Source organism: Talpa europaea (genome assembly GCF_964194135.1).
Source record: "Talpa europaea genome assembly, chromosome: 9".
Classification (NCBI taxonomy): domain Eukaryota; kingdom Metazoa; phylum Chordata; class Mammalia; order Eulipotyphla; family Talpidae; genus Talpa; species Talpa europaea.
In genome coordinates this window covers 100,375,102-100,400,086 of record NC_140076.1, presented here as the reverse complement: position 1 = coordinate 100,400,086, position 24,985 = coordinate 100,375,102, and the positions used below count along the sequence as shown (strand labels likewise).

The window sequence follows — 24,985 nt, the reverse complement described above, 5'->3', positions numbered from 1 at the left end:
GGGCCCTCCTCTGGTGGCCTGGGAGCAGCCGGGAATCGAACCGGCGCTGCAGAGGCGGCGGGCAGCTTAGAAACCCAGCGCTCAACCGCTGCGCCACCGGGGGAAGCCCAAGATAGATTTTTCTTATGGGAATGATGAATGCTTGCTTGTGCCACTTAAATGTTTTTTGTTACGTCTTAAAAAAATGTTTTATTGTTTGTTAAATGGTCAAAGCATCATCAGGCCCTTTGCAAAAGCTTACAGACTAAGAAGCACACATGGTAGAGAATGTCTTGGGCAGTTGACATAAGTGCCCTCCCCCCCACTGCTGGCATCTATGACCAAGGTGACATCACCTGTTTTTGGTAGAGAAGTGTCTTTTTCACTTGGAGGTTGACAAGCAAATGAGTTCTGCTGAGCTGAACTATCAGTTTCTAAAAATTTTGAAACTACACAGTGTTTTTGATTTTTTCCTTCAAATTTTATTAATTTTCCAATCATTTATATAACTTTTTAATTTGGGGGTACACCTTCCCACCTCCATATGTGTACCTGTTACACTTAGCCTCCATCAAAGCTCCAGTACCAGTGTCTACAGCACTATTATTCACAGTAGCCAAGTTATGGAACCATCCTAAATGCCTGTTGACAGAGCTGTCAGCATAATGGCATTGTGTTTTCTGCACAGCTCTCCCAGGGCTGACTTCTGCAGTGGGGTTGGAACTTTTCCCTCTTTGCATGCTGAATTTGGGTCACTGGAGTTACTTGCTAATTGTTTCTTTGATTGTGTGTTAGTGACCAGATGGAGTTAGTAAATCTGCCACAGTTGTAATCAAATAGAGGAATTGTGGGAGCAACTTAAAGTAAAAATAATTTGTTTGCCAAGGAGAATAAAGACAAATAAACTGGGAGAAAATGTTTCATGTGCACCTTCAAAGAGGAAGTAGAAAAATAATGACATGCAGCCAAAACAAGCACAAAGTATCTTAGACAAAGGAAATCGGACAGGTCAGGCTTTTGATCATATCTTATTTTTAGCAAGTGTTTGGAAGGTACTGAGAAGGCCCATTGTGTCTGTTTGTAGGATATTCTTAAGGATATGTCTTGGAGGCTGGCGGATGGTGTTATGCAATGTTCTTTCAGAAGAAACATTACCCTTCCTGGGGTTAAGAATAGATTTGATCTGAACATGAGCTACTACATATTTCTAGCAGATGGTGCAGCTAATGATGGTAAGTATATTTATAAAAATTATCTTAAGTTCCCCCCCATTTCCCCTCCTTTTTTTTTGGATAGACTATTGTAATTCCCCACTTTTAAGAAATACATTGTGGGTAAATAGTTATTTGAATCCTTTTCCATTTTTCCTGAGAGTTTAACTTTTGGTTGACTTAGACTTACTTCTCTGGAAATTAGATAAGGGTAGTGTGTCAGCTATATAGACTGTCCCCACCCAGTCTAGAGGGACAGAAAATGTCTTTCAACACTGTCTATGCAAGGACTGGGATTACTGTCTCTTTCACTGATCTGATTTAGGTCACAGCCATTCCTGAAGTATCCATTCAGCCATTATTTCTTCAAATAGAATTTCTGCTCTTTTCTCTCTCAGCTCCTCTTGGAACTCCTATAATGCAAATGTGGTTCCTGTTGATGCTATCCCATAAGTTTCTTCTTTTCTTAATAGCTTAATAGCTTTATTGCAGGTCTTTTTGATGTTTGATGTTTTCTGATACCCTATCTTCTATCTCTCTGATTCATTCCTTGGCTTTCTTGAGTCTACCATTGAGCCCCTCTTTTGTATTTTTCAGTAAAACTATTGCATATTGTATCTCTGTGATTCCTGTTTAGTGCCCTATATTTTCTCTGTCCTTATTGTATTTCTTGCTTTGTTCATTCATTGTTTTTGTAATTTTAGTAACCATCATTAAGCATTAAGACTGTTGTTCTGAAGTCTTCTTGGTTAATTCTATTATATTAGGGATTTTCACCATGTCTTTGACTTGAGCCATCTATTTGGATGAATTCCTCTGCCTCATGCAGTGTGATGCTCTGGGATTATTTCTGTGGATTAAACTAGACTGTCTTCCTTCCTAGTTCTGTTGTGATGATTGTGTCTTAGAATTGAAGGTGATATGGTATTGGCTTAGGATGTTGTCCTTTTTGTTGTTGTTTTAATTGAGACCACATCACTAATCAGGATACCTGGAGCTCAAGAACTAGCTCCAGGTGATGATCCAAGAACCCGGACTACAGGGTGAGGGCCAGATATATGGGGAGTGTGGAGTTGCTGCAGTAGATTGCCAAGGACATAAGGCTCTCTTGGTGCTGCAGCCACAAGAGCCAAGGGAGGGTCTGCAGTGACCATCTGATCTGCAGTCACCATCTGGTCAAGGTACCTCAAGTCAGACTCTACTCAGGAGTCCCAAACTGCCACTGATAATTTAGCTGCATCCTGGTTCTGATCCCAGGAACAGTGCTGGCATTGCTTTTCCCCTGAAGCTTAGGCATAAGCTGATCACCAGGGGACAGTATTCTTGAGCCTCAGGCAGGCTCTGGGGGGAATTGTAGACTTCATTGTAGTTAGGATGTCCAGATGCCTGCCAAGCCCAACAGGGGAGGGACTGGTGCTTCTGAGAACCACCAGGTTAGCTGCAAACAGTCCTAGGTACCATCAGCTCAATTCCTGCCTGTTGCATCGGGGCAACACCACACTGATAAAGAAACGGGACTCGTGGAGCAGGCTGTATAATGCAGGATGCTGCTGAAGAGCAAGATCCTGGCCTTTTTATTGATACACAGCATCAGTTGTAAGGGGGAGGAGCAAAAGGAAAGGGGAAGGGATTGAGAAGGAAGGAGATTAAAGTAAGGGGAAGAATGTAGAAGATCAGGGATTGTGAGTCAATTCTCCAGGCACTTCTTATCTGCTTGATGACTCAGTATTGTCATTGAGATCAAGCCCTAATTCCCTGGCCATGGTTTTAATCTTATCAACAAAGCTTTCCACTGATCATCTTCTGGGGTCCTTTGTTATGCATCTGTCCTTGGCACACCCCATGATGTATAAGTCAGGAGTACATGTTATGCATCTGTCCTTGGCCCCCTGGGCATTCCCAGTCATACCTCGTGATGCATAGCCTTCCCACATGATCCAGCTTTGTGCTCTTGTTTGATTTGAAAGGGACCTGCAGGTTGGGCTCCTATACTTAACTGACCGGGCCATTCTGACCTTGTTTAGAATTTAACAAAATGGTGGCTGAACAGGTTGATTAGGAGTAGCAGACCCATACCTGCCCAGCAATCTGTGATCTCTTTGGGAGGTTTGTGCTCATATTCTTGCAGTAGTTAGGAGCTGCTAGAAATTCCAGGAGTCCAGGCAGAGGGGGGACGGTCATGTGCAAAGTTAGTCACCAGCAGTCCCAAGTGTGTCAGCAACATGTTCATCCAGCAAGCAGTATTCTTTCCCAGAGGCAGTGCTCACTAGGCTGCAATAGACTAGTGTTCCATGGAAACCTCTGGAATCTAGTTTGAGGAGGGGAAGGTTTCTTTTGCAACTCTAAGCTAGCTGCCAGTAGCCCCAGGTGCATCATGGTTTGGAGGTTGTCTTGGAGTGGGAGGGAAGCCCCAGAGTCGCAGCGGGGGAGGTCTGGTATTTCTCCCAGTGTCCTGGATCATTCATTCCTGGTGAACCCTTTCTTAGGCTTTTTGACCCTTTTCTGTGTCTTAACTTCTTGTGGAAACATGGATCCTCAATCCTCAGTTCTCTAAAGGAGTAGTTGCTCCCTCTCTGATGCTGGTCTGCCGTGTGTGTAGAAGATATGACTCTAGGCTGCTGTTCATCTCCCATTTTAAATCTCACTGCTCTGAAGCTTCCCTTTGGAGAAATGGACTCGCTGATGAAATTAATCAGTTATACTCATATTTTAGAGTAGGCATGAGATAATTCCACACATATCACACAATTGAGAACGAGGAAGGGTGAATTCTCCCAAGGAAAATAAGTAACTACTGGCAACACGAGATGAGTAGATACTGGAGAGAATGATCTGTGGCACCGAGAGCAGTAAAAGTGCTGAAATGGGAACTGACTGTGTTGGCTGGTGGGCAAGCTCTTGACATGCCTTGGGCGTCAGTTTCCTGTTGGGTAAAGAGGAAAGATAGAACTAGGTGATTTCAACAGCTCCATTTCATTCTACATATTTAACTTATGGCTGTATTCTTGCATACACCCTCAGGGTATCAAGTCTAGGTTTATTTTCTTAGTCTGATTTTCTTATAGGCTTAAATAGAACTCATTTTGGCTTTATTCCTGTTGCTAGAATCTTTCCATCTCTGGTGGGATTTGAAATGATCTGGTACTCCTTTAAACTAAGTCATTTTCTTTAATTCACAAACTTGTATCAAACCCCAGGGAAGATTTGCTTTTAGTTTCCCCCTGTGAACAAAGTAGGTTTTAAAAACAGATTTATATTTTGATATCCTTATAGCTGCATGTCATAAAAATAAAAGAAGTGTTTTCTGGTTGGAAAACTGCATATTGTCCAGGAAGAACTGTATCTTTGGGCTTCTGATTGTAGTGACATTGGCAGATCCCTTGTAACTATTCTTGATCATTGACTTTGGAGATGTTGCAAGAGATAGTGACTCTTGTGCGACAACCTGTCCTATACAAATCTCACCTCCTTGGACCTAAGCTTTCTCCAGGGTTAAAGAGAGGAGTAAAAAGAATAGTTCTTGGACAGCCGAATAAAAAGTGCTATGTGTCCTTCCATTAAAGAAGGACATTATTCAGCCTTACGGAGCCCTGCAGGTGTCCTGTGTTACCTGTCCCACCTCTTTTTAGGTGAATATGATGCCAAGTGCAGCCCAAGGTAGTTCTTTGAGTCTGAATGTTTAGTTTATATTTAGGAAGACTACTCTGCTGCGTATTGTAACACATATCAATAGGTGCAGATTTTATTTAACATCTTGCCTAGTGATATTTTGAAGAACTGCAGAAAATGCCAACTTGGTATGTTAACTACTCTCTGGAGATAATACTGCCCCCAAACTCTGAAAATATAGCTTGCTTTGCAAATGGTGAGAGACTGGGCATATAGAATGGAGGGTGAGGGTGTGGGAAGATAAAAGACTGGGGAGAAGCAGAAGTGTTGTGCGGGCAAAATTGTGAAAAGCCTTGAATATTCTGTCACATAGCTTAGATTTTATGTGATATTTAAATTGGAGACCCAAAGGTACTGAAGCAGAATAAATTATCTAGTGAGTCTTGGAAAAAATTTAGGAACATTTACAGATTTATTTGTAGGTGATCTATGTAGTTATCTTAGTCAGATCCTGCATTCTTTGTTTTGTTCAACATTAACATATTGACACTACTTTTTTCTCAATTTTATTGAGGTATAATTGACAAAGTTGGAAGATATTTGAAGTGTGCTATGTGATGATTTGATAAATGTATATACTGTGAAAGGTTTCTACCATCTTAATGAACTCATCCATCACCTCACATATTTGTCCATCTATTTATTTATTTTTGGTGAGAACAAAAAAGTTCTACTCTGTTAGCAAATTTCAGTTTAGTTCTCCCAAATTTCAGTGTACTTCTCTTTTAACAAATGTGTGTTAGCAACTAAATTTCAGTTATACAATACCGTGTTATATTAACTATAATCTTCATGTTTTACATTAGATTCTTTTTTTTTTTGAAGATTTATTTATTTATTTATACAAGCACTGGGTACAGTCAGAAGCACAGGAGGTGAGAGAATTCACCACAGCCAGAGCAGGGAACAGAACAGGCAGATTGATGAAACACACTGCTGAGGGGAGCAGCAGGCACGGCAGGAGAGGTCTGTCGCTCCATGTGGGACCCTTGCCAGTGGCTGGGGATCAAACCGGCGCTGCAGAGACTGCGGGCAGCTTTGCAGCCCAGCACTCAACTGCTGCGCCACCAGGGGAGGCCCTACATTAGATTCTTATATTCTTATTTGCAGTAGCAACAGTAAATACAGCTTGAAAATCATGTCTTGATTTTAATGCATAAAGATAATTCCATACACAATGAGCATCAGACACTGGCTCAGCACAACAGTTAATAATCTTCAATTTTATCTCATTTTAAAACTACACTTGATATGTACTAGTATTATTCCTATTTTATCTGGAGGAAACTAAAGGGTTAGACAGATTAAGTCATTTGCCCAGATAAGTTAGTGGTAGAGTTGGAATTTGAACCCAACTCTCTGACCTCAGAATTATAGTAGTCAGTGCTTTTTGAACATAAAAAGATGTAGAAAGAGTTTTTAATGAAGAAAAAGTCAAATATTGGTGTTTTAGGTAGATATCACTTACCAGCACAGGTAAGTGTGTTTTTATTGCAACTGTCACTTATTGCATATATGCCAACTCTTATTGCATATATGCCAACTCTTATGGTATATATGCCAACACACACACACACACACACACACACACATATATATATATAATTTATTTCTCACAGAGACTTTGGAAATAGAAATTATATCACCTATTTTAGAGATAAAGAAACTGGAACCTTTTTTAGGTTAACTTGTTCAAAATCATACAAGTAGTAGTAGTAGAGTTAGAAATTAAAACCATGCTTGGATCAGTTATAACAGTTGTGTCCTTTCTGTCATACCAAATTACTTCTTTGGTGCTAGCATCTTATAGGTGCTCATAAATGATTATTAAACAAATGGAGATTTAACAGTTTGCATTTATATTTAAAAATGTTAAATTTAGAAAATTTTGCTTTAAAATAGCAATTTCATTTGAATGGATGAATTTTGTTCATTAATAAATTGGGTGTGTGTGGTTGTATGGCAATGGTAAAAATTTCTTCTCAGGTCAGCATTGTGGAACTCAGATGTATTTTTTGATAGAAACCATGTTTTCAGTGATAGTTTTAACAGTTCCCCAGATAAGCCTAGTTCATGGACAGTTCAGACACAAAATAGAGCACTGATTTATGTCGGTCTTCTGTTGGTACGTACTGCTGTGCTGATGGCATGGTGGGGAGAATCTCTTATCTTCTGTGGTCCTCTTAGAGTGTGGGGCTCAAATAACCCCTTTAAGACCACCTGGGGTGATTTGTTAAAAATGCAGGTTCCTGAACTCATCCCATGCCCACTGAATTGCTGTTGTTGGTGCTGGGAACCTGAATTGTTAACAACCATCCGAGGTTATTGTTCTGTGTACTGTGGTTTGATAACTTACTAGGGTATAGGTCACCAAATTAAGGTGGACACATTATAAGGTAGTTCAGGTAATATAAGGAACAATGCTAGAAGGTACTATTTGATTTCAATTTCATCTCATCAGAAAAATTCTATTTTAATGTTTTCTAGTGTTCATAATATACTAAAACAATATTACGTGAATGTTTATAACAGAAATACATATATATACATGCAATACATATAAATATACATGTTTACCTAATTATGAGTATATAAATGTATTTTTATGATTTTTGAAAATGCATTTTTATATACTCATTTTTTTTTTAACATGGTGGAGTGCAAAGCAACAAAATAAAACCTCAGCAAAACAAAGCAAAACCTCAACAACAAAAACACCCAGACCTAGATATTACTGGTCCAGGGAATTCAATTTCCAGTTCCTTTGTATGTGGGAGCAAAGTACAATTATCACATAAATCATGATCTCTTCTGTTATCTCATCATATATGTATGTGGACCATTTGTAAGTTACACTCTTTTTAAAAGTTGAAACTATTTTTCAAAGCAATCACATAATCTCTGTAATGCTGAAGACCAGCTTTCTGCAGAATGTCGGGAAACTTGAGGGCTGAGGGAAGGGGAGTGAAGCAGACACCGACACTCTTTTTTTGGTGCAAGTATCTCCTGCTGAGGGTCTCAGTTGGTCTTTATTTATACATTAAGGCAAGTGGTGGGATTACAGCATCGTATGCATAGAAGCAAAACAGAAACAATCAGTATATTCCTTTCCCGTAGACATTTTGGCACCTACATGTTTTGAGAAAAGAAGCGACCTTATAAATTAATAGATAATTAAAACTTAGACTCATTATTTCAGCCTAAACAACTACCGAAGACAGCTAATAGTCCTTGGTACATCCCTATCCGCCAAGGCTACAATATCAGGAGACTCCTCTATCTATATGGCCTGCAGCTAGAGACACTGGCTTCCTGGTAATCAGTTATTAGAACTTTTTTCTACCTAGAAACTTCTAGCGTAATCAACTTTATGAATCATTACAAGGCTTCTTTACGGAACTTCCATATAAGGAAAATTGCGGCCAGCTCTGGGTTGCTTATCAGGCATGCCTTTGCACAATAATTTTTTCCCATTGTCAAGTGGGCCAAATTATTCAGTGTTTAATTTTTAAGTAGGTAATTCTCCATGCCATGTATTTACAATATTCTTATATGTATAATTTATTGCCCAATGTATTTACTGAGAAGTACTTTCTTAATATGACCAAGAGCAAAAAACAAAGGGATGTTTAATCCACGGTGTGAAGCTCTTTAAAAGTGTTCGGCCCCACGGTGTGAGGCCCTTTTTCCTTAGCCCCATGGTGTGAGGCCCTTTTTCTTAGCTGCTTGCCAGCGTCTTACTTGGCTGGGGCAGCAAGGCCCTCTGCGGCACTGTAACCCATATTAATGTAAAATATTTTGAATTTCAGTAAAATCCATGTAAACCCTTTTTCTAATTGCTATTTTCCTCACAGAACACTGACATTGCCCTATCATGAGATAAGCAGTCATGTGAAATGCTGAGTGATTAAGCTAAAAGTTGGAACTTATTTGGGTGCACAAGTAATTCACAATTAGGAAATCTCTGGATTTAAATAATTAGCAGTGTGGAGACCCTATTATCATGTGACCTGTTTCTTTAACAACACTGATGCTGTGGAGCTTGTACTAGATATGAATTCAACCTCCCTTGGAGCAAAATCATAATGAAGCTATACAATGGAATACCAAAATTATAATGGACTTCTTTAATAAAGGTTAAATTCATGCCAATTCCATGACTCTGCAGTGAATCAGCATTTAAAAACAATTTTGTTGACTGGATTGTTTACTTTGTTTTTGTTGAGTTGTGTCAGTTCTTTGTATATCTTTGTGATCAGTCCCTTATAAGTTGGATGGAGTGCAAAGATTTTTTCCCAATCAGTGTGTTGTCTCTTTGTTTTGGTTAATGTCTCTTTTGCTGTACAGAACCTTTTCAGTTTGATGTAATCCTAGGTGTTTATCTTTTCCTTGACTTTCTTTGCTTTGGGTAATGAGTCTTTAAATATTTTTTGAGATGTATGTCTTGTAGTGTTTTACCTATATTTTCTTCTATATATTTTATGGTTTCAGGTCTTATGTCCAGTCCTTTTATCCATTTTGAGTTGATTTTTGTGCACTGTGAGAGATAGTGATCTAGTTTCATTTTTTTTTTGCACGTGGTGGTCCAGTTTTCCCAGCGCCATTTATTGAACAAACTGTCTGTGTTACATTGCATATTCTTTGCTCTGTTAAAGATTAGTTGTTCATAAAAATGTGGCTTTATTTCTGGGCTCTCTATTCAGTTCCATTGGTCTGTGTGTCTGTTTTTGTTCCAGTTCCAAACTGTTTTAATTATTATGGCTTTGTAGTATAGCTTGAAGTTTGGAAGTATGATACCTCCTTTCATCTTTGTTTTCATCAGTAGGGCTTTGGCTATAACTTAAAAGACATTTCTCCGAAGACAAAATGCAAATGGCCAACAGGCATATGAAAAAATGTTCAACATCCCTTATAATCAGGGAAATGCAAATTAAAACCACATTGAGATACCATTTTACACCAGTAAGAATGGCACATAGCAAAAAAAAAGCAACAACAACGTTGGCGAGGATGTGGTGAAAAAGGAACTCTCCTACATTGCTGGTAGGAGTGCAAACTAGTCCAACCACTATGGAAAGCTGTCTGGAGGTTCCTCAGCCTGCTAAAAATGGAGCTACCATATGACCCGGCAATTTCACTACTAGGGATCTACCCAAAGGACACAAAAACATTGATTTGAAAGACCACCTGTACCCTATGTTTATTGCAGCACTATTTACAATAGGTAAAACCTGGAAACAACCTAAATGCCCAAAAATAGATGACTGGATCAAGAAGATGTGGCATATACATAATAGAATATTATTCAGCAATCAAAAAAATAAACTCATAGCATTTGCAGCAATGTGGATGGAGCTAGAAGGAATTATGCTCCGTGAAATAAGCCAGAAGGAAAAAGAAAAATATCAGATGGTTTCACTTATAGCAGGAATACAGGGGAACCAAATAAGACATCAGTGTGAAAAATATTAACAGTACAAAACACAACAAAGCAAAAGCAGACAATTATAAATCAGAGACATCCTGCAGGGGAGGAGGAGGGAGAGGGATCAGAGGGAGGGAGGGAGGAGCACAGGGGACTGAGGTGATGGTGCACGGGTGCCTTGGTGAAGGAAACTCTATGGGGACTGTACCTCAGGGGGTGGGGGGAAGCAAATATTGTTTAAAAATGAACAATGATGTAAAAAATTAAAAAAAATTAATTAAAAAAACCACTTTTCTTCCAACTTATATCTCAGGTTGTTGGGAATGTGGTCTGGTTTTCATCGCTATCACTCTACTACCACAGTATGTTTAGATTATTCATTGTTTTTCTGGAGATTTTCAGTAGTTTTATCTGTGTTTTTGACATTTCTGTAGCTTCTGATAGTGATTACCTATTTCTTCTTGACTCTCTCTTTTCTAGGTATTCATTACATAAAATTCTTGTTTTCTGCTTTATTTCTGGTTTTCTCTGTTATAGTAAGCCGTGATATAATAGTACTTGCCAATAAATGATCTGGTGTCCTAACACCATTTTTTTTTTTTGAATAGTCCGTTTTATCTCTGTTGCTTCAAAAGCCCATTTATCAGAGTATTTCTAGTTTTTTATTCCTTTGGTTTATATGTAGTTGAACTTACTATAACTTTATAAAGGTGGTGAATTTTGATAGAACATGATTCGCCCTCCCCCCTCCTTTTTTTCCCAGGAATTCTTGCCTCTTATTGTATATCTGTTTTTCTAAATAAACTTCACGATTAATTTGACAGATTTCATTAAAAATCCTATCGGATTGGCTTGTGATTGGAACTGTAATGAAATTTTAGATTAATTTGGGGAATAACAACTTTGTAACAGTAAGTCTTTAAGGAATATATTGGTGTAATCCATTTATTCAAATCCTGTACTTCTGTGTCTTTTAGGGAAATTATATAGTTTTCTTCATAGAGGGCTTTATGTATTTTTTGTTATTTTGTCCCTAGGTATTTTGTAGATTTCTAAAACTATTATGAATGGATTTTTTTTTACATTTTCTAAATTTGGTGATGTATGAAAAAGCTATTGACTTTTGACCATATCTTGAATTGTGCCTCTCTATTTTCCACTAGATTGGCTTGGAGTTTTTAGATAAACTTCATATCTTGTGCAAATAACAACTGGGTTAATAGTTGTTATTGCAACTGGGTTAATAGCTGTCTCATTGCATACTCTGTCCTGCTAGCACATGTGGAATGCCAGTGGTGATAAGGCAAGAATTTGTGTCTTGTTCCTGGTTTTGATGGGAATGCACCTGATCTTCATTGTTAAGAGTCATGTTTGGTTTTTTCTGGTGAATGTTTTCATCATGTTTAGAAAGTGTGCCATTTCTAATTTTTAAAAAAAGATTTATTTATTTATGCATATAAGAACTGGGGTACAGGCCAGAGGTGTGGGGGATGAGATGATTCACCAGAGGCAGAACGGGGAACAGAACAGGCAGATCAACGGAAGTGCACTGCTGAGGGGAGCAGTTGGTGTGGTGAGTCAGGAGAGGTCTGATGCACCATGTGGGTTGCTCCCTGGCCGGGGGATCAAACTTGTGCTGCAGTGGCTGCAGACAGCTTCCTAGGTTGTGTCCTAACCCTTTGAGCCAGCAGGGAGGCCCCCATTTCTAATTTTACTAAGAGTTGATGTCATGAAGTTGTGCTGAATTTCATCTAACTTCTTTTTTAAAAAAAGATTTATTTGGGCCTCCCTGGTGGCGTGGCGGGTTGAGCACAGCTCTGTGGGGCTGTCTGTAGCCTCTGCAGCGCGGGTTTGAGTCCCAGCTGGCCAGGGAGATTCCTGCATGGCATGGCAGACTTCTCCTTTTGTGCCTGCTGCTCCCCTTATCAGCGTATTTCTTCAGTCTGCCTGTTGTGCTCCCTGCTCTGTCTCTGGCGAATGCTCTCACCCTCCCGTACCTCTGGCCTGTACCCCAGCTCTTGTATAAAAATAAATAAATTAAAAAAAGATTTATTTTTATTTATTTATGCATATAAGAACTGGGGCATAGACCAGAGGTTGGAGTTAGTGGATTCACCAGAGATAGGGTGGGGAGCAGCGGGCAAGACAGAAGAGGTCTGCTCTACCATATGTGGGTTAGCTCCCTGGCCGGGATGGAACTCAGGCCAAAGCAGTGATGGCACTGCAACTTAACCCCTATACTACCAGGCAGGCCCCTAACTTCTTCCAGAAAGCTATTAAGATGATGTCTTCTTATTACTATTACAGATTTCTGAGTGGTTAATGATTCTCACATTCTAGGAGAAACCTTGCTCTCATTGTTTCTAGCTGCAGCCAGGATTGAATATTTCTGGGTTAATTAACTTTTTGCTTAATTATGGTTTATTATTCTTTCAATGCACAGTTGGTTTGATTTACTAAAATATTATTTAAGATTCTTCACTTATACAGTGACTTTGGTTCATTAAAAATTCTTCTGTTGTTAGCACTCTTGAGTTACCACTTTTTTGACTGGTTCTTATGATAAAATCATAAAAGTTTTTCCAGATGCTTATCTATTTCATTTAGATTTAGAAAAAAATTTTGGCTGATTTAAAGTTGTATATAACATTGTTATATAATTTTAAAGACTGTCATGTAAATCTGCCACTATGTTACCTTTTACATTTCTAATATTGTTTTGATATTTCTTTTTATGCTATGGTCAGGCTTCCCCAAAACACAGTTGATGTGTTGGCTTCTTTTTCTTTTTTTTTAAAGATTTCTTTCTTTCTTCCTTCCTTCCTTCCTTCCTTCCTTCCTTCCTTCCTTCCTTCCTTCCTTCCTTCCTTCCTTCCTTCCTTCCTTCCTTCCTTCCCTTTCTTCCCTTTCTTCCCTTTCTTTTCTTCCCTTCTTTCTTCATGCATGCATGCATGCAAGCACTGGGTACAGTCAGAAGCGCGGGAGGGTGAGAGAAATCACCAGAGCCAGAGCAGGGAACAGAACAGGCAGACCGAGGAAACACACTGCTGAGGGGAGCAGCAGGTGCGGCAGGAGAGGTCTGTGCAACATGTGGGACCCTCACCGGTGGCTGGGGATCAAACCGGCGGTGCAGAGGCCACAGGCAGCTTCACAGCCCAGCACTCAACCGCTGTGCCACCAGAGGAGGCCCGATGTGTTGGCTTCATATAGGCTTACTTTTCCTATATTTTTGAGTTACTAGTTTGTTAATTTCCACCTTTATTTTCAATCAATCTTCTATATTGGTTTCCTAGCTTATGTTTTGTTGGTTTAAACACATTTTGAATTAAATAATTACTTCAGTACTATTAAGTTTTTCTTTAAGGAAATGCTTTTAAGATGATAAAAACCTAAAAAAATAAAATTTAAAATCTCTTGAATAGTACCTTGATTGCATTACATGTTTTTTCATAGGAAGTTTCTTCATTGTTACTCATTTTTAAGAAGACTTGTGATTTTAGTTTTGGTTCCATATTTAACACAAGGATTGTTTTAAAGAGTAGCTTTATAAATATCCGGGTGGACAATTTTTTTCCTAGCTTGTTAGTTTTTAGCTTAGTAACATTTTGTAAAGACAATATAACCTTTATCCTGTATTATTATTCCTTTTTGAAAATTATTGAGATGTAGCCTATGGTCTAATACTTAATATTTTGGGGATAAATATTCATATGTATCTCTTTTATCAAATTTTAAAATTATTTTTATTTTTTGACACATACATCAATAGTGTTTTATAAACAATGTATCTTCCAAAGGGTAATTATTCATTCTCCTAATGATGGATACTAAGCTTATTTAGCTTTTTTTGGCCTATGAACATTTCGTATATTTATTTTTGGCTAAAAGGAGAATATTTCTGTAGGAGAGACTCCTAAAACAAAAACACACTCATACATACTCATATACACAAACTAATTGGGTTAATTCTATTCATTCACATGTTTAATTTTATACATAATAATAATAATAATCACAAGATAACATATCCTCAATTTGTTTACTTCACTGTTGTTTGGGGTTTGGTTTATTAGTGAAACCCAGTGCAAATTGATTATATGTCAAATAACATAACCTCAAAATAGTTTTCTTTGTCCTCCATCTATCCTCTTATCCGAGGTTCATTTTCTTTTAGTTTAATTTAGGTTCCATTTTTAAAAATATGTTCTCTTTCAACAATTGTATTTGACATTTTCAATGACCTGTGATGATATTAACATTATTTAGCTGTTTACTTGCATGCTACCTGTTCTTTTATCATAACTCTCAGTTCTTAGTCCTTAGTTTGATTAGTCACTGGATAGACTAAGTTCATTAATCTTTTTCAAGAGGTCATATGTTCTTGCATATATATTTATGTTACTTTTACATATAAATAACATCTCTATTGATATTTATTTTTTATTAACTTAAGAAGTTTTATTCCACTTCTTTTCCATTTTCACCCGAGGAAGTAATTCTTATTGATCTTGGTTTTTTTGCTAACTTTAGGTAAGATTTATAAGCATTCTCAGCAACCTTTGATTACATATGAAAAACATGATGTGACAGACTATCCAAAGAACATAGGAGGATCCCGTTCTATATTCCTTCTAAAGGCTCATGGTAAGTTACAGGTATATTATTATTTCTTCTTTGTGGGATAGACCTCCTTATGACTCAGTGCTGGTTGGATTATGAAAAGTTGGTGGAGGTAATTTAGCAAATGTTCATGAGTATTTTATATTTAAACATTAATATTTGCAGGTAACGTTATTCATCTTAATGTTTGTTAATTTTTATTAAAAATGAAGAGTAGGAATAATTCAATGGTTTTAACCTGGTCGCACATTAAAATTACCAGTGGAGCTTTTAAGATACCTGTAATTTTTAAAGAGTGCTCTAGTTGTTTCTAACTGCAGCTAGGGTTGAATATCTCTGGGTTAATTAGTTTAAGTTTTGTGAGATCTTAATTATGCCATTATTAAAGTAAATGCTTAATGAAAGAGTTATTTATGATTTTAACTGTTTAATTAAAACAGTAGTTTGATTTCAAAGATGTAGTTTGTTGGTGAAGAACTTATCAATGTGTATTTGAGGGTATATAACATACTTTGTGATATATGTTGGTGTCATGCATTTAAATGATGAGGGGAACCAGGTGGAAGAGCCGTAGTCTCAAGAAAAGCTCTTTTAGTGTGTTCTGGTTGTACAGATGAAAGTTGATTCCACCTGAAAAGTAGCTCTCTTGGTGTTGAAAAGATGGGATTTAAAAGTAGAGGTCTAGTGTAGTTTATACTATACTCTGCTGTTGTAGAAATTAGTAATTTAGCTGAACTGTTCTTATTTGGCATATTTCCTTTATATTCTCTAGGGTTATCCATTTTAGTAGTTTCAATAAATGTCTTCACAGTTTGAAAATAACTTTATCTCTAATTTGCTTCTACTAGTAATTCTAATCTGACAGTAATTGAATTAAAAAATAATATACCTATTTTTTTTTGTTTGTATTTTGTTTTGTTGTAACCTTGGGCAAGTTGCTTAATTTCTTTTTGCTTTAGTTTCCTTATCCAGCAAAATGGGAATAATAATTGCAACTATTTCATAAGATTATTATAAAGATAAGTTAGATTAATATATGTAAAGCACTTAGAGACAGTGTCTGGTATGTAATGGAGGGTCTGTGGAAGTGTTAGATATAGTAATGGTGGTGGTAAAAGCTCTGATATATGAGGTCCTTTTAGGTTCTGCTTATGTCAATTGAGTTTATTTTGCTTACTCTTCCTATTTTGTGAGATTTTGACTTGGTCATTAAGAAACAGCTTAGGGCCTCCCCGGTGGTGCAGGGGGTTAAGATGCAACCTATGAGGCTATCCGCAGCCACTGCAGCATGAGTTCGATCCCCAGCTAGGGAGCTACCCACATGGTGCAGCAGGCCTCTCCTGACTGGCCCGCTGCTCTCCTCAGCAGTGCATTTCAGTCAATCTGCCTGTTCTGTTCCCCACTCTGTCTCTGGTGAATCCTCTCACCCCCCATACCTCTGGCCTGTACCCCAGTTCTTATATGCATAAATAATAGGTACATATTTTAAAAAAAAAGAAAAAAGAAACAGCTTAATTAGTTTGTGTTGTCAACTGTTGTATTTTCTCGCCTGTAGGTGCCTTAATGTTTGTGGCGTGGGTGACGACCGTTAGCATAGGTGTGCTGACTGCTCGCTTCTTCAAACCTGTTTGGTCAAAGATTTTCTTTGGTAAAGCAGTTTGGTTTCAGGTAGGTAGGAGAAAAAGTTGAATGCAATTTCCATATTGTTTGGACATTGCAGCATGAAAACATATGAAGTATATAGACTTTGCATGTATGTGTGTGTGTGTGTTTGTGCATGTGTGTATATGCATGTGGAATGCAGTTTTTGAAACCTAGCACTTTATTTATTTAGTTTGCCTTTTAGTTTCATAACCAGTTGAGAATAGACACAAGGTGTTTGACAGAGATCAAAGTAGAGACAGCTTTATGAAGGGTCAGGTTGGATTGGAAAATGTTATCAGAGCCATTTGAGTCTCATCTCTTTTTAATATAACTTTGGGACCCAAATGACCCTGCCTTATTGGTGTAGTTGCAGGTGAGAGGCTAGAAGAGCATTACCCACTTCACTGAACACAGATAGATCAAGGAAGGCAGGAGAGCAGAAGAAAGAAATAGTGGGCACTTAACTGTATTCAAAACAAGGGGCTGTCCTCTGTTGAGACTCTTTCTAGCTCAACAATCAAGACCTCTCTTTCCTGTGAGGGAGGGAAGAGAAATAAGGAGTGTTCCTTTTCATTCTCCCCTTCCTGTGAGATGGGGGTGGGCAGAAAGTCTCTTATTAGGAATACAAGTAAGAATCAGTAAGTACCCCTCAAAAGCAAACAAAATAAACCTTATTCTTCATCAATCATAAGGTATAGGCATTTGCTCATATAGTTAAAGATCAATAGGTATATGTTGAAAGAGAGTGTACATGTCTGCTCATAGAAAAAACCTGCGATTGTAACAATTTTAGCTTGGTAAGAGGTTATTTTTAAAACTTCATATTCATATAACTTGTAGCTTTTAAGCTACTCTTTCTAACCTCATTTCTCACTATCAGCTTGCAGGGTCAATCTGTTTCATTTATTCTCACTGCTTCTGCATGGTTTGCTCCTGTTTATCTCTGCCTTTGATTGCCCACTTTCTCTTCTCTCACTCATCTGCTTAAGTGAACATTCCCTATTATAAAACTCTATATTTTCTTTTTACAGAATTTAGCATTTACTCAAATGTTTCTTTGCTTTCAAAACTATGGGGTGTGTGTGTGGCAAAATATATGTAAGGTGATACATACATATATGACAATATGTCCTGGCCTGGGATAGGGTTTTTTTTGGCACCAGGTACCCTGATGTAATTAATTAGCAGTTTCCATTTTCACCCTTAATATTTTATTTGGAAATACATTTCATATGTATTTCTGTTATCACTCAGTTATATCCCAAGCTCCTCAGTTGACAGAATTGTCTGTTTCCTTTGCTGTCTTATTGTATATCTGGTATAGTGCCATGCTTGGTGGTGGAACTTAATAAATATATTTGGGGAAAAAATGAAGCGCCTGGTAAATAAGGTTCTCTGTGAAATATCCATTCCGATACTCTGTGTCTTGGCAAATGTTTGAGAATGATGAGGATATCCGCTTCATGTTTTCTTGCAAGTTCAGTGCTATATTAAGATATTTTAGGCTGGCCACAAACTGTGATTAGATGTCAGTTGGTTGCTTGTCTTCAGTGAATCTCACCCCATGGTAACAGCAGCTCCCTTCTCTTATGTAGTTAACTCTCTCCTCACTCTTGCAGGTGCATCGAGGGCTCATGCTCACTACATCTGCCCTCACCTGCATTGCTTTTGTTCTGCCTTTTATTTATAGAGGTGGCTGGAGTTGGGTAAGTATATCTTAAGCTGGATGGTTTTATATAAATGCAACTTGACGTCAAAGGTAATTGTTGTTTCATTCTCAAGTGATGGGTAAAAGATATTTCTGCATGTATCTCTCTTTTTTGAGTCATCTGATGACTTTCACATGATCGGGGGTCATGGATGAAGTGAGGGTGTCAGTGCAGATTACTTGTAATGAAAGTTATTATTTTTAGGGTACATCATAAGTTATGATGCACTATTTAACTTTACTGAGGTTTTTTTTTTTTCCCAAGAGTGGTGAAACTTCAAAGTGTGATATTTAAGGAACATGAACACTGTGTTTTTCTCTAATACTATGATGACCACTAAGCTAATATTACTTGCATTCCTATTATGTAACTAGATGTGTTTCGTGCTTTGCATGTGTTACTACATTTAAACCTCAAATAAAGTACTTATTGGTAATGACCCCATATCATAAATGAAGAAACTGAGGCTTATCCTCATATAATGTGTTTACCTCCATCTTAGCCTTCTCCTCTGATTTAAGACTCACACATCTGTGTACTCACAGCTCAGCTTGCATGTTTAAAACATCTTAAACCTAACATGTCCAAAGTGAAATTTCTGATCTTGTCCCAACCCTACTCTACCTTCTGTCATCTCCATGTAGTGGTTGGTAGTTACTATCTTAGCCAGAGCCTTGGAATGATTCTCAGCTCTGCTCTCTAGCACACCCACTGTCAAATCCATCCAGTATTACCAGTGGTGGTGGAAAGTGTTGTATTTTATTTTTATTTTTTTAAAAGATTTTTCTGTGCATACTAGAGCTGGGGTTCAGGCCAGAGGTGTGGGGGGTGAGAGGATTCACCAGAGACAGAATGGGGAACAGGCAGATGGGCCGGAGTACACTGCTGAGGGGAGCAGCGGGCAAGTCAGGATAGGTCTGCTGCACCATGTGGGCTGCTCCCTGGTGGGGCGATGAACTCATGCTGCAGAGGCTGCTGACAACTTCATAGGTTGCACCTTAACCCTTGCGCTACCAGAGAGCCCCCGAAAGTGTTGTATTTTAAATGTAGACCTTTATTTTGAACTGAGGAGGGAAGACTTTACTATATTGACTATACAGGCTATTCAATTTAATCAGCAAACATTTACTGAGTGACTGAGACTCTGTTAGCACTGGGGTTATAGGAATCATAAAGAACCCACAACTTCGGGAAAACATAGAAGCCCAAACAAATAATTATATTATTTTTGGATGATTGCTCTTAACATGTGCATACGAACCTCCAGGATGGCTGCAAATGCCCCTGCAGGATTGGCAGTCATTCGACATCCTGATGGGGAGAGGCAGCATTCCTATATTGCTTAATATCTCTGAGCCTGAGTTGCTCTATTTGTAAAAGTGGGATACTGATAGCCTTAACCGTCAAGCATTGTTGTGAGCATTAATGATAATGTGTGTAAAGTGTGTGCCCTGCGTAAAGTAGCCACTCAGTGAATGGTGTCCATTATCATCTTCAAATGTTTGAAACTACAGAAAAATGCTAAGAATGCATTATGTGTGTTATTTTAAACTTAAGGATTCGATCGATGGAAGAGATTGAGAGCATTAAAATGATGTGATTTCTTCAGTGTGCAGGTTATCACCCATACCTTGGTTGTATAGTGATGATGTTAGCAGTTCTGCAGCCTCTTCTGGCAGCCTTCAGGCCACCTTTACATCACCCAAGGTACTTATGGCTTTTATATATAAGTGCTCTTACTATGGGGATCATTAGTTGACAAACTAATCTCAGTTCAAGTGGAAATATTTTGTATTTTATAAAATTCAGTGCTATATTTATTTTGAAAAGCTTAAAATATATCTTGAATATGTAATTCTTAAAAGGAATAAAGGAATTGCCTGCATTTATGCTCTTGGGAATTCATTGTAGTTCTATCACGTTTAAGAATATTAACTAGTTCTTTATTTTGGTAGAAGGCAAATGTTTAACTGGACTCATTGGAGTACTGGAACAGCTGCTAGAATAATAGCAGGTAAGTAATTGTGATGCCACTTATTCATATATAATTGCTGGTTGTTTAAATTGCCTGTTGTAATTTGGCTTAAGTGATTTTTAGATGCATTAGTAATTGTAGTAATTGGTTGTTGAGGAGAAATCAGCCTTAAACATTGAAATCCAGAAAGTAATTTCTGGAAGTAACTATTTAATTATTTCAGTTTTAAACTTAAGATTTTAAAAATGACTTTAAAACTCTTCTTTTAAGACTTTTAGCATTTGCCTTTGCCAGCAGAGTACACAATGCTGACAGCAAATACTTAAGCAGATCAAGTTGAGGGTTATTTATTCCTTAAACTAAGGTTGGCTGTAGGGGTTCCAGCTCTGTCTCCATGTCCTTTTTGTAGATGGTGCCTTCCAGGGAAGGGTGGTTTTCAAAAGTCAAATATGATATCCAGTATATTTTAATGCCTTATACTATCATGCGATACCTAACAACAGTGATGTGTTCTGGGAACTGCATTTTAGGTGACTTTATTGTGTGCAAATGCTGTGAAGTATAATTACACAAGCCTAGCAGGTGTGCCTACTCTACACCTGACTGTGTGGTGACTAGACAATGGGAATGTTTTGCCTACCATTGACTGCAACATTGTTATGTGCACATGACTATGGGATAACTGCGTAAACTGACACTTTTGATAGTCTAGAAATTCATGGAAGGGGGAACATAATGAGAAATGGTTACTATACTTTTTCCCCTTCCTACATTGTAGACTTAAAACTTTTTGGGAAGTTTGGGTATTGTTTTTTAAAATAATTGGTAGATCATAATTATAATTTTCCATTTTACCTTTTTTTAGTCTTACAATAAAATACACTAAATTAACTAGCCTTAAAATACTCATCTCAAAAAACTCTGTAGTATGTTTTACTTGATACAATACGCATATATGTACTCACAGAGAAAATGGTCTTTCTTGTTGGTGAATATATTAGAATATATATATATTTCTCATAAATTCAGTGGCAGCAATATTCCTGGGAATGGATTTGTCAGGATTGAATCGTTCTGACCCACGGAAAATCTACGCAATGATTGGATTTGTAGCCTGGCATGTTGGAACTGAAATCATTCTGGAGATACATTCTTACCGACTTTCTCGAAAAGGTAACCTGCTTGAAAAGTCCCATTATATAGAAATACTTTGATACAAAATACTAGAATATATTTAGTTTCTTGATATTAATGGTTAACTCTTACATGGTAGATCACTGGAGTTTTCTGCTGTGATTTCTCAGCCAGTGGTAGAAATTGTGGAATTTTTCTGCCTTTGATTTTCTTACTCATATTAGAAATTGTGAGTAATGTAAGGGATTGATTTTAAATTTCAGGGAGGAAGGCTTCTTTGTCAGTACATTTTGCTTTGCACTGGTCTGACTTGGAATTGTACACACTGAAAGCTCTCAGGTGTTAGTATTTGGATCTGAAAGAACCCTGAGGTGGAGGAAGAAGAGGTACCTAAAGTCAATACAGGGCAGAGCCGGGGACCAATTTTACCTATTCCATAAACTTACTGTGTACTGTCACTTAGGTTGCATGTATGTGGTGTGTAGCTGGAAAGGAATGACATTGCCCTAGCTTCTAGTGACAAGGTCCAATTTATTCTTAGTGCCAGGCAGGGTCAAGCCACCAGTAGCCATTAGGAGAGGAGAAATCGGTACAGAATGGGTAACATTTTAATTCGGATGGATTCTAGGCTAAGCGGTCTAATTATTTTTATACCCAAATGATAAGTAAAGGTGGCTCTCTAAAAACATTTTGTGCCTAGTGTATATGTGATGAATTTAGGAGCCTGAGAGACTTTTAGGAGCTGTGTAAATATTATGGCCTGCCATTTTTGGGTCTTTTTTCCTTTTCTTTTTTAATTGAGGTAACATTGGTTTACAACCTTGTATATGAGTCAGAGGTATAGGATCACCACACACACGCACCACAAAGGCACCCATGGCTTTCCACCATTGTCCATTGGGCCCCCTCTCCACTTTACACCCCGCCCTCCACTCTCCCCCTCTGGTCGCCTCAATTCTCTCTTTTTTAAAAGATTTATTTTTATTTATTTATGCATACAAGAACTGGGGTGTAGGCAAGAGATTCAGGGGATGAAAGGACTCACCAGAGGCAGAGTGAGGAGCAGAATAGGCAGATCTTCTGAAATACACTGCTGAGGGGAGCAGTGGAAAAGACAGGAGAGGTCTGCTGCTTCGTGTGGGCCAGCTCCCTGGCTGGGGATAACTCATGCTGCAGTGGCTGGCCATAGCTTGATAGCACTGAGACTTTAACCCGTGCACCACCAGGGAGGCCCAGGCAGCCTCAGTTATGCGGTGACATTTCTAATGCTTGTTTGTTTAGTTTTGTCTCTCCCTTTGTTTTATTCTCCTACATTCCACGTAAGAGTGAAATGATCCAGTGTCTGTTTTTCTCTTTTTGGTTTTTTCTTTTTTATTATTTATTTATTTATACAGGCACTGGGTACAGTCAGAAGCGCGGGAGGGTGAGAGAATTCACCAGAGCCAGAGCGGGGAGCAGAACAGGCAGAGTGACGAAACACACTGCTGAGGGGAGCAGCGGGCAGCAGGAGAGGTCTGCGCGCCATGTGGGACCCTCCTCTGGTGGCCGGGAGCAGCCGGGGATTGAACCGGCGCTGCAGATGCTGTGGGCAGCTTCGCAACCCAGCGCTCAACTGCTGCGCCACCGGGGAGGCCCTCTTTTTTGGTTTCTTTCACTTAATATTATCCTCACCAATTCTATCCATGTAGTAGCAAATGACTGAATAGTATTCCCTTGTGTTATATCATTTTTGGTTCTTGATAAGGTTACTTAAGTGGGCTTTAAATAATCACTAAATTAAGGGTTTCTGTTTAAGAATCATAAATACTTAAAGCTTGAATTATTAGAACTTTGATACTGGTGTTTATTTACTAGAAGAAGAAGAAGGTATATTTTAAGTCCTGTGCACTTTTAGCTTATCCCAATTTGTGAGAACCTTAAATATGCAGGAAGTTTGTAACATTGGTAGTTTGAAATAGGAGAATGTGTACCCTGAAAATCAGCAAGCACTACAAGTGAGGGCTTTTTAAAAAAGAGTTAGTTTTCCTGAACTGGTCCAACCACTATGGAAATCTGTGTGGAGGACCTAAAAATTACTCAAAATGGAGCTATCATATGACCGGCAATTCCACTAGTAGGAATCTACCCAAAGGACACAAAATCATTAATTTGAAAGGAAACCTGCACCCCTGTGTTTATTGCAACACTATTTTACAATAGCTAAGATATGGAAACAATCTAAATACCCCAAAACATGACTGGAACAAGAGGATGTTGTATATATAGACACAATGGAATACTATTCAGCAGTCAAAAAAGATAAACTCATGCCATTTGCAGCAACATGGATGGAGCTGGAAGGCATTATGCTCAGTGAAATAAGTCAGAAGGAAAAGAAAAATATGGGATGGTTTTGCTTATAGGAGGAATATAGAGAAACTAGACAAAGGATAAAAAAGAGACAAAAATAGCAGGCAAACATTAAATCTGAGACATATGGCAGGGAAGGGGCAAGGAGAGGGGGTCTAAACGGGAAGGAGAGCATAAGAGACTGTGGTGACAGTTCATGGGTGATGTGGTAGTGGGAATTTTATGGGGGATTCTACCTGAGGGGAGAAATCCAGTATTATACAAAAATGAACAATGATGTTAAAAAAAAAATTAAATTGCCTGCATATCCACTGGTCTTATATACTTACCTTGTTCTTAACAGTTGAAATATTGGATGACACCAGAATTCAGATTCTTCAGTCATTTTCTGTAGCTGAAGCAGAAGTAAGTCTTCCTTTTCTTATTTATTGATACAAACCTTAATGATAGTAGTTTCTTTTTTTCATAACTCATTTTTTCTTTCAGGGTCATGCTTTTAAAAAGGCAGTTTTAGCAATTTATGTCTGTGGGAATGTGACTTTTCTCATCATATTCTTATCTGCAATCAGCCAACTATGAGCAAGCAGAGGCCTTGACTTTTTGCAGACTAGGTGATAAGCCAAAAAAAAAAAAAAAAAAAAACAACTTGAAGCTTGTGCAACTGACTGCTGGAGCAGATTCGTGAATTCTAATTTGGAAAACCTGATCATGTCTGTAGAGGAATTCTGAAGTCTGATCTTTAGAAATCAACATTCAACAGGGTCCTGTGGACCATAAACTGATGTCAAACCTTTATGTATAATCCTGCCTTATAATAAAAGTAATTAAAGAGAAATGACACTTAATTTTTTTTTTTTTGCTGAGATTTGAAGAATATTAGCATTTAATAAAATAAACAAGTACTATTTGGAAAAACAACAAAAATGTCATTAGGATAAAAAGGAGAATGTATTAAGGTAAATGTTCTTTGAACTATAAAGGTGCTGTATTTTAAAGAAAACATTTATTTTTACTAGTTTATTTGAATGGTTTTTCTAATGACTTAATAGAAAAACTGTTGTTCAATTATGTTGTTCAGTTTGCAAGTCTTTTGCTATATGTATTTTGTTACTTTTCCGGTAAAGGTGGCAGCAGGGCTGAATCTATTATAGGTTTCATTAACATTTGAAAATATGAAATTGTCATTCTTTCATAGCAACGAAATGCAAGGGTGCGTCTTTGGCTTAAGGACTATCTTTATATTCAGCTGCCGTGCTGAAATGGCATTTTA

The 24,985-nt window shown here is 37.9% G+C and overlaps 1 protein-coding gene across 1 annotated transcript in view; it reads left to right on the top strand.

Moving 5' to 3' along the window:
* FRRS1 (ferric chelate reductase 1) overlaps positions 1-24,492 on the top strand; it is a gene marked incomplete at its 5' end in the record, with an annotated part of 37,960 nt that extends 13,468 nt beyond the window's left edge. Inside the window, 9 exons of the mRNA XM_084243670.1 lie at positions 1,064-1,211; positions 14,815-14,928; positions 16,460-16,572; positions 18,168-18,254; positions 19,867-19,964; positions 20,213-20,271; positions 21,262-21,405; positions 24,059-24,120; positions 24,202-24,492. Of these exons, the coding sequence (XP_084099796.1) occupies positions 1,064-1,211; positions 14,815-14,928; positions 16,460-16,572; positions 18,168-18,254; positions 19,867-19,964; positions 20,213-20,271; positions 21,262-21,405; positions 24,059-24,120; positions 24,202-24,294 (918 nt within the window). The 3' untranslated portion in view covers positions 24,295-24,492. The remainder of the gene's footprint in view (positions 1-1,063; positions 1,212-14,814; positions 14,929-16,459; positions 16,573-18,167; positions 18,255-19,866; positions 19,965-20,212; positions 20,272-21,261; positions 21,406-24,058; positions 24,121-24,201) is intronic.
* Positions 24,493-24,985: the final 493 nt, after the last annotated feature.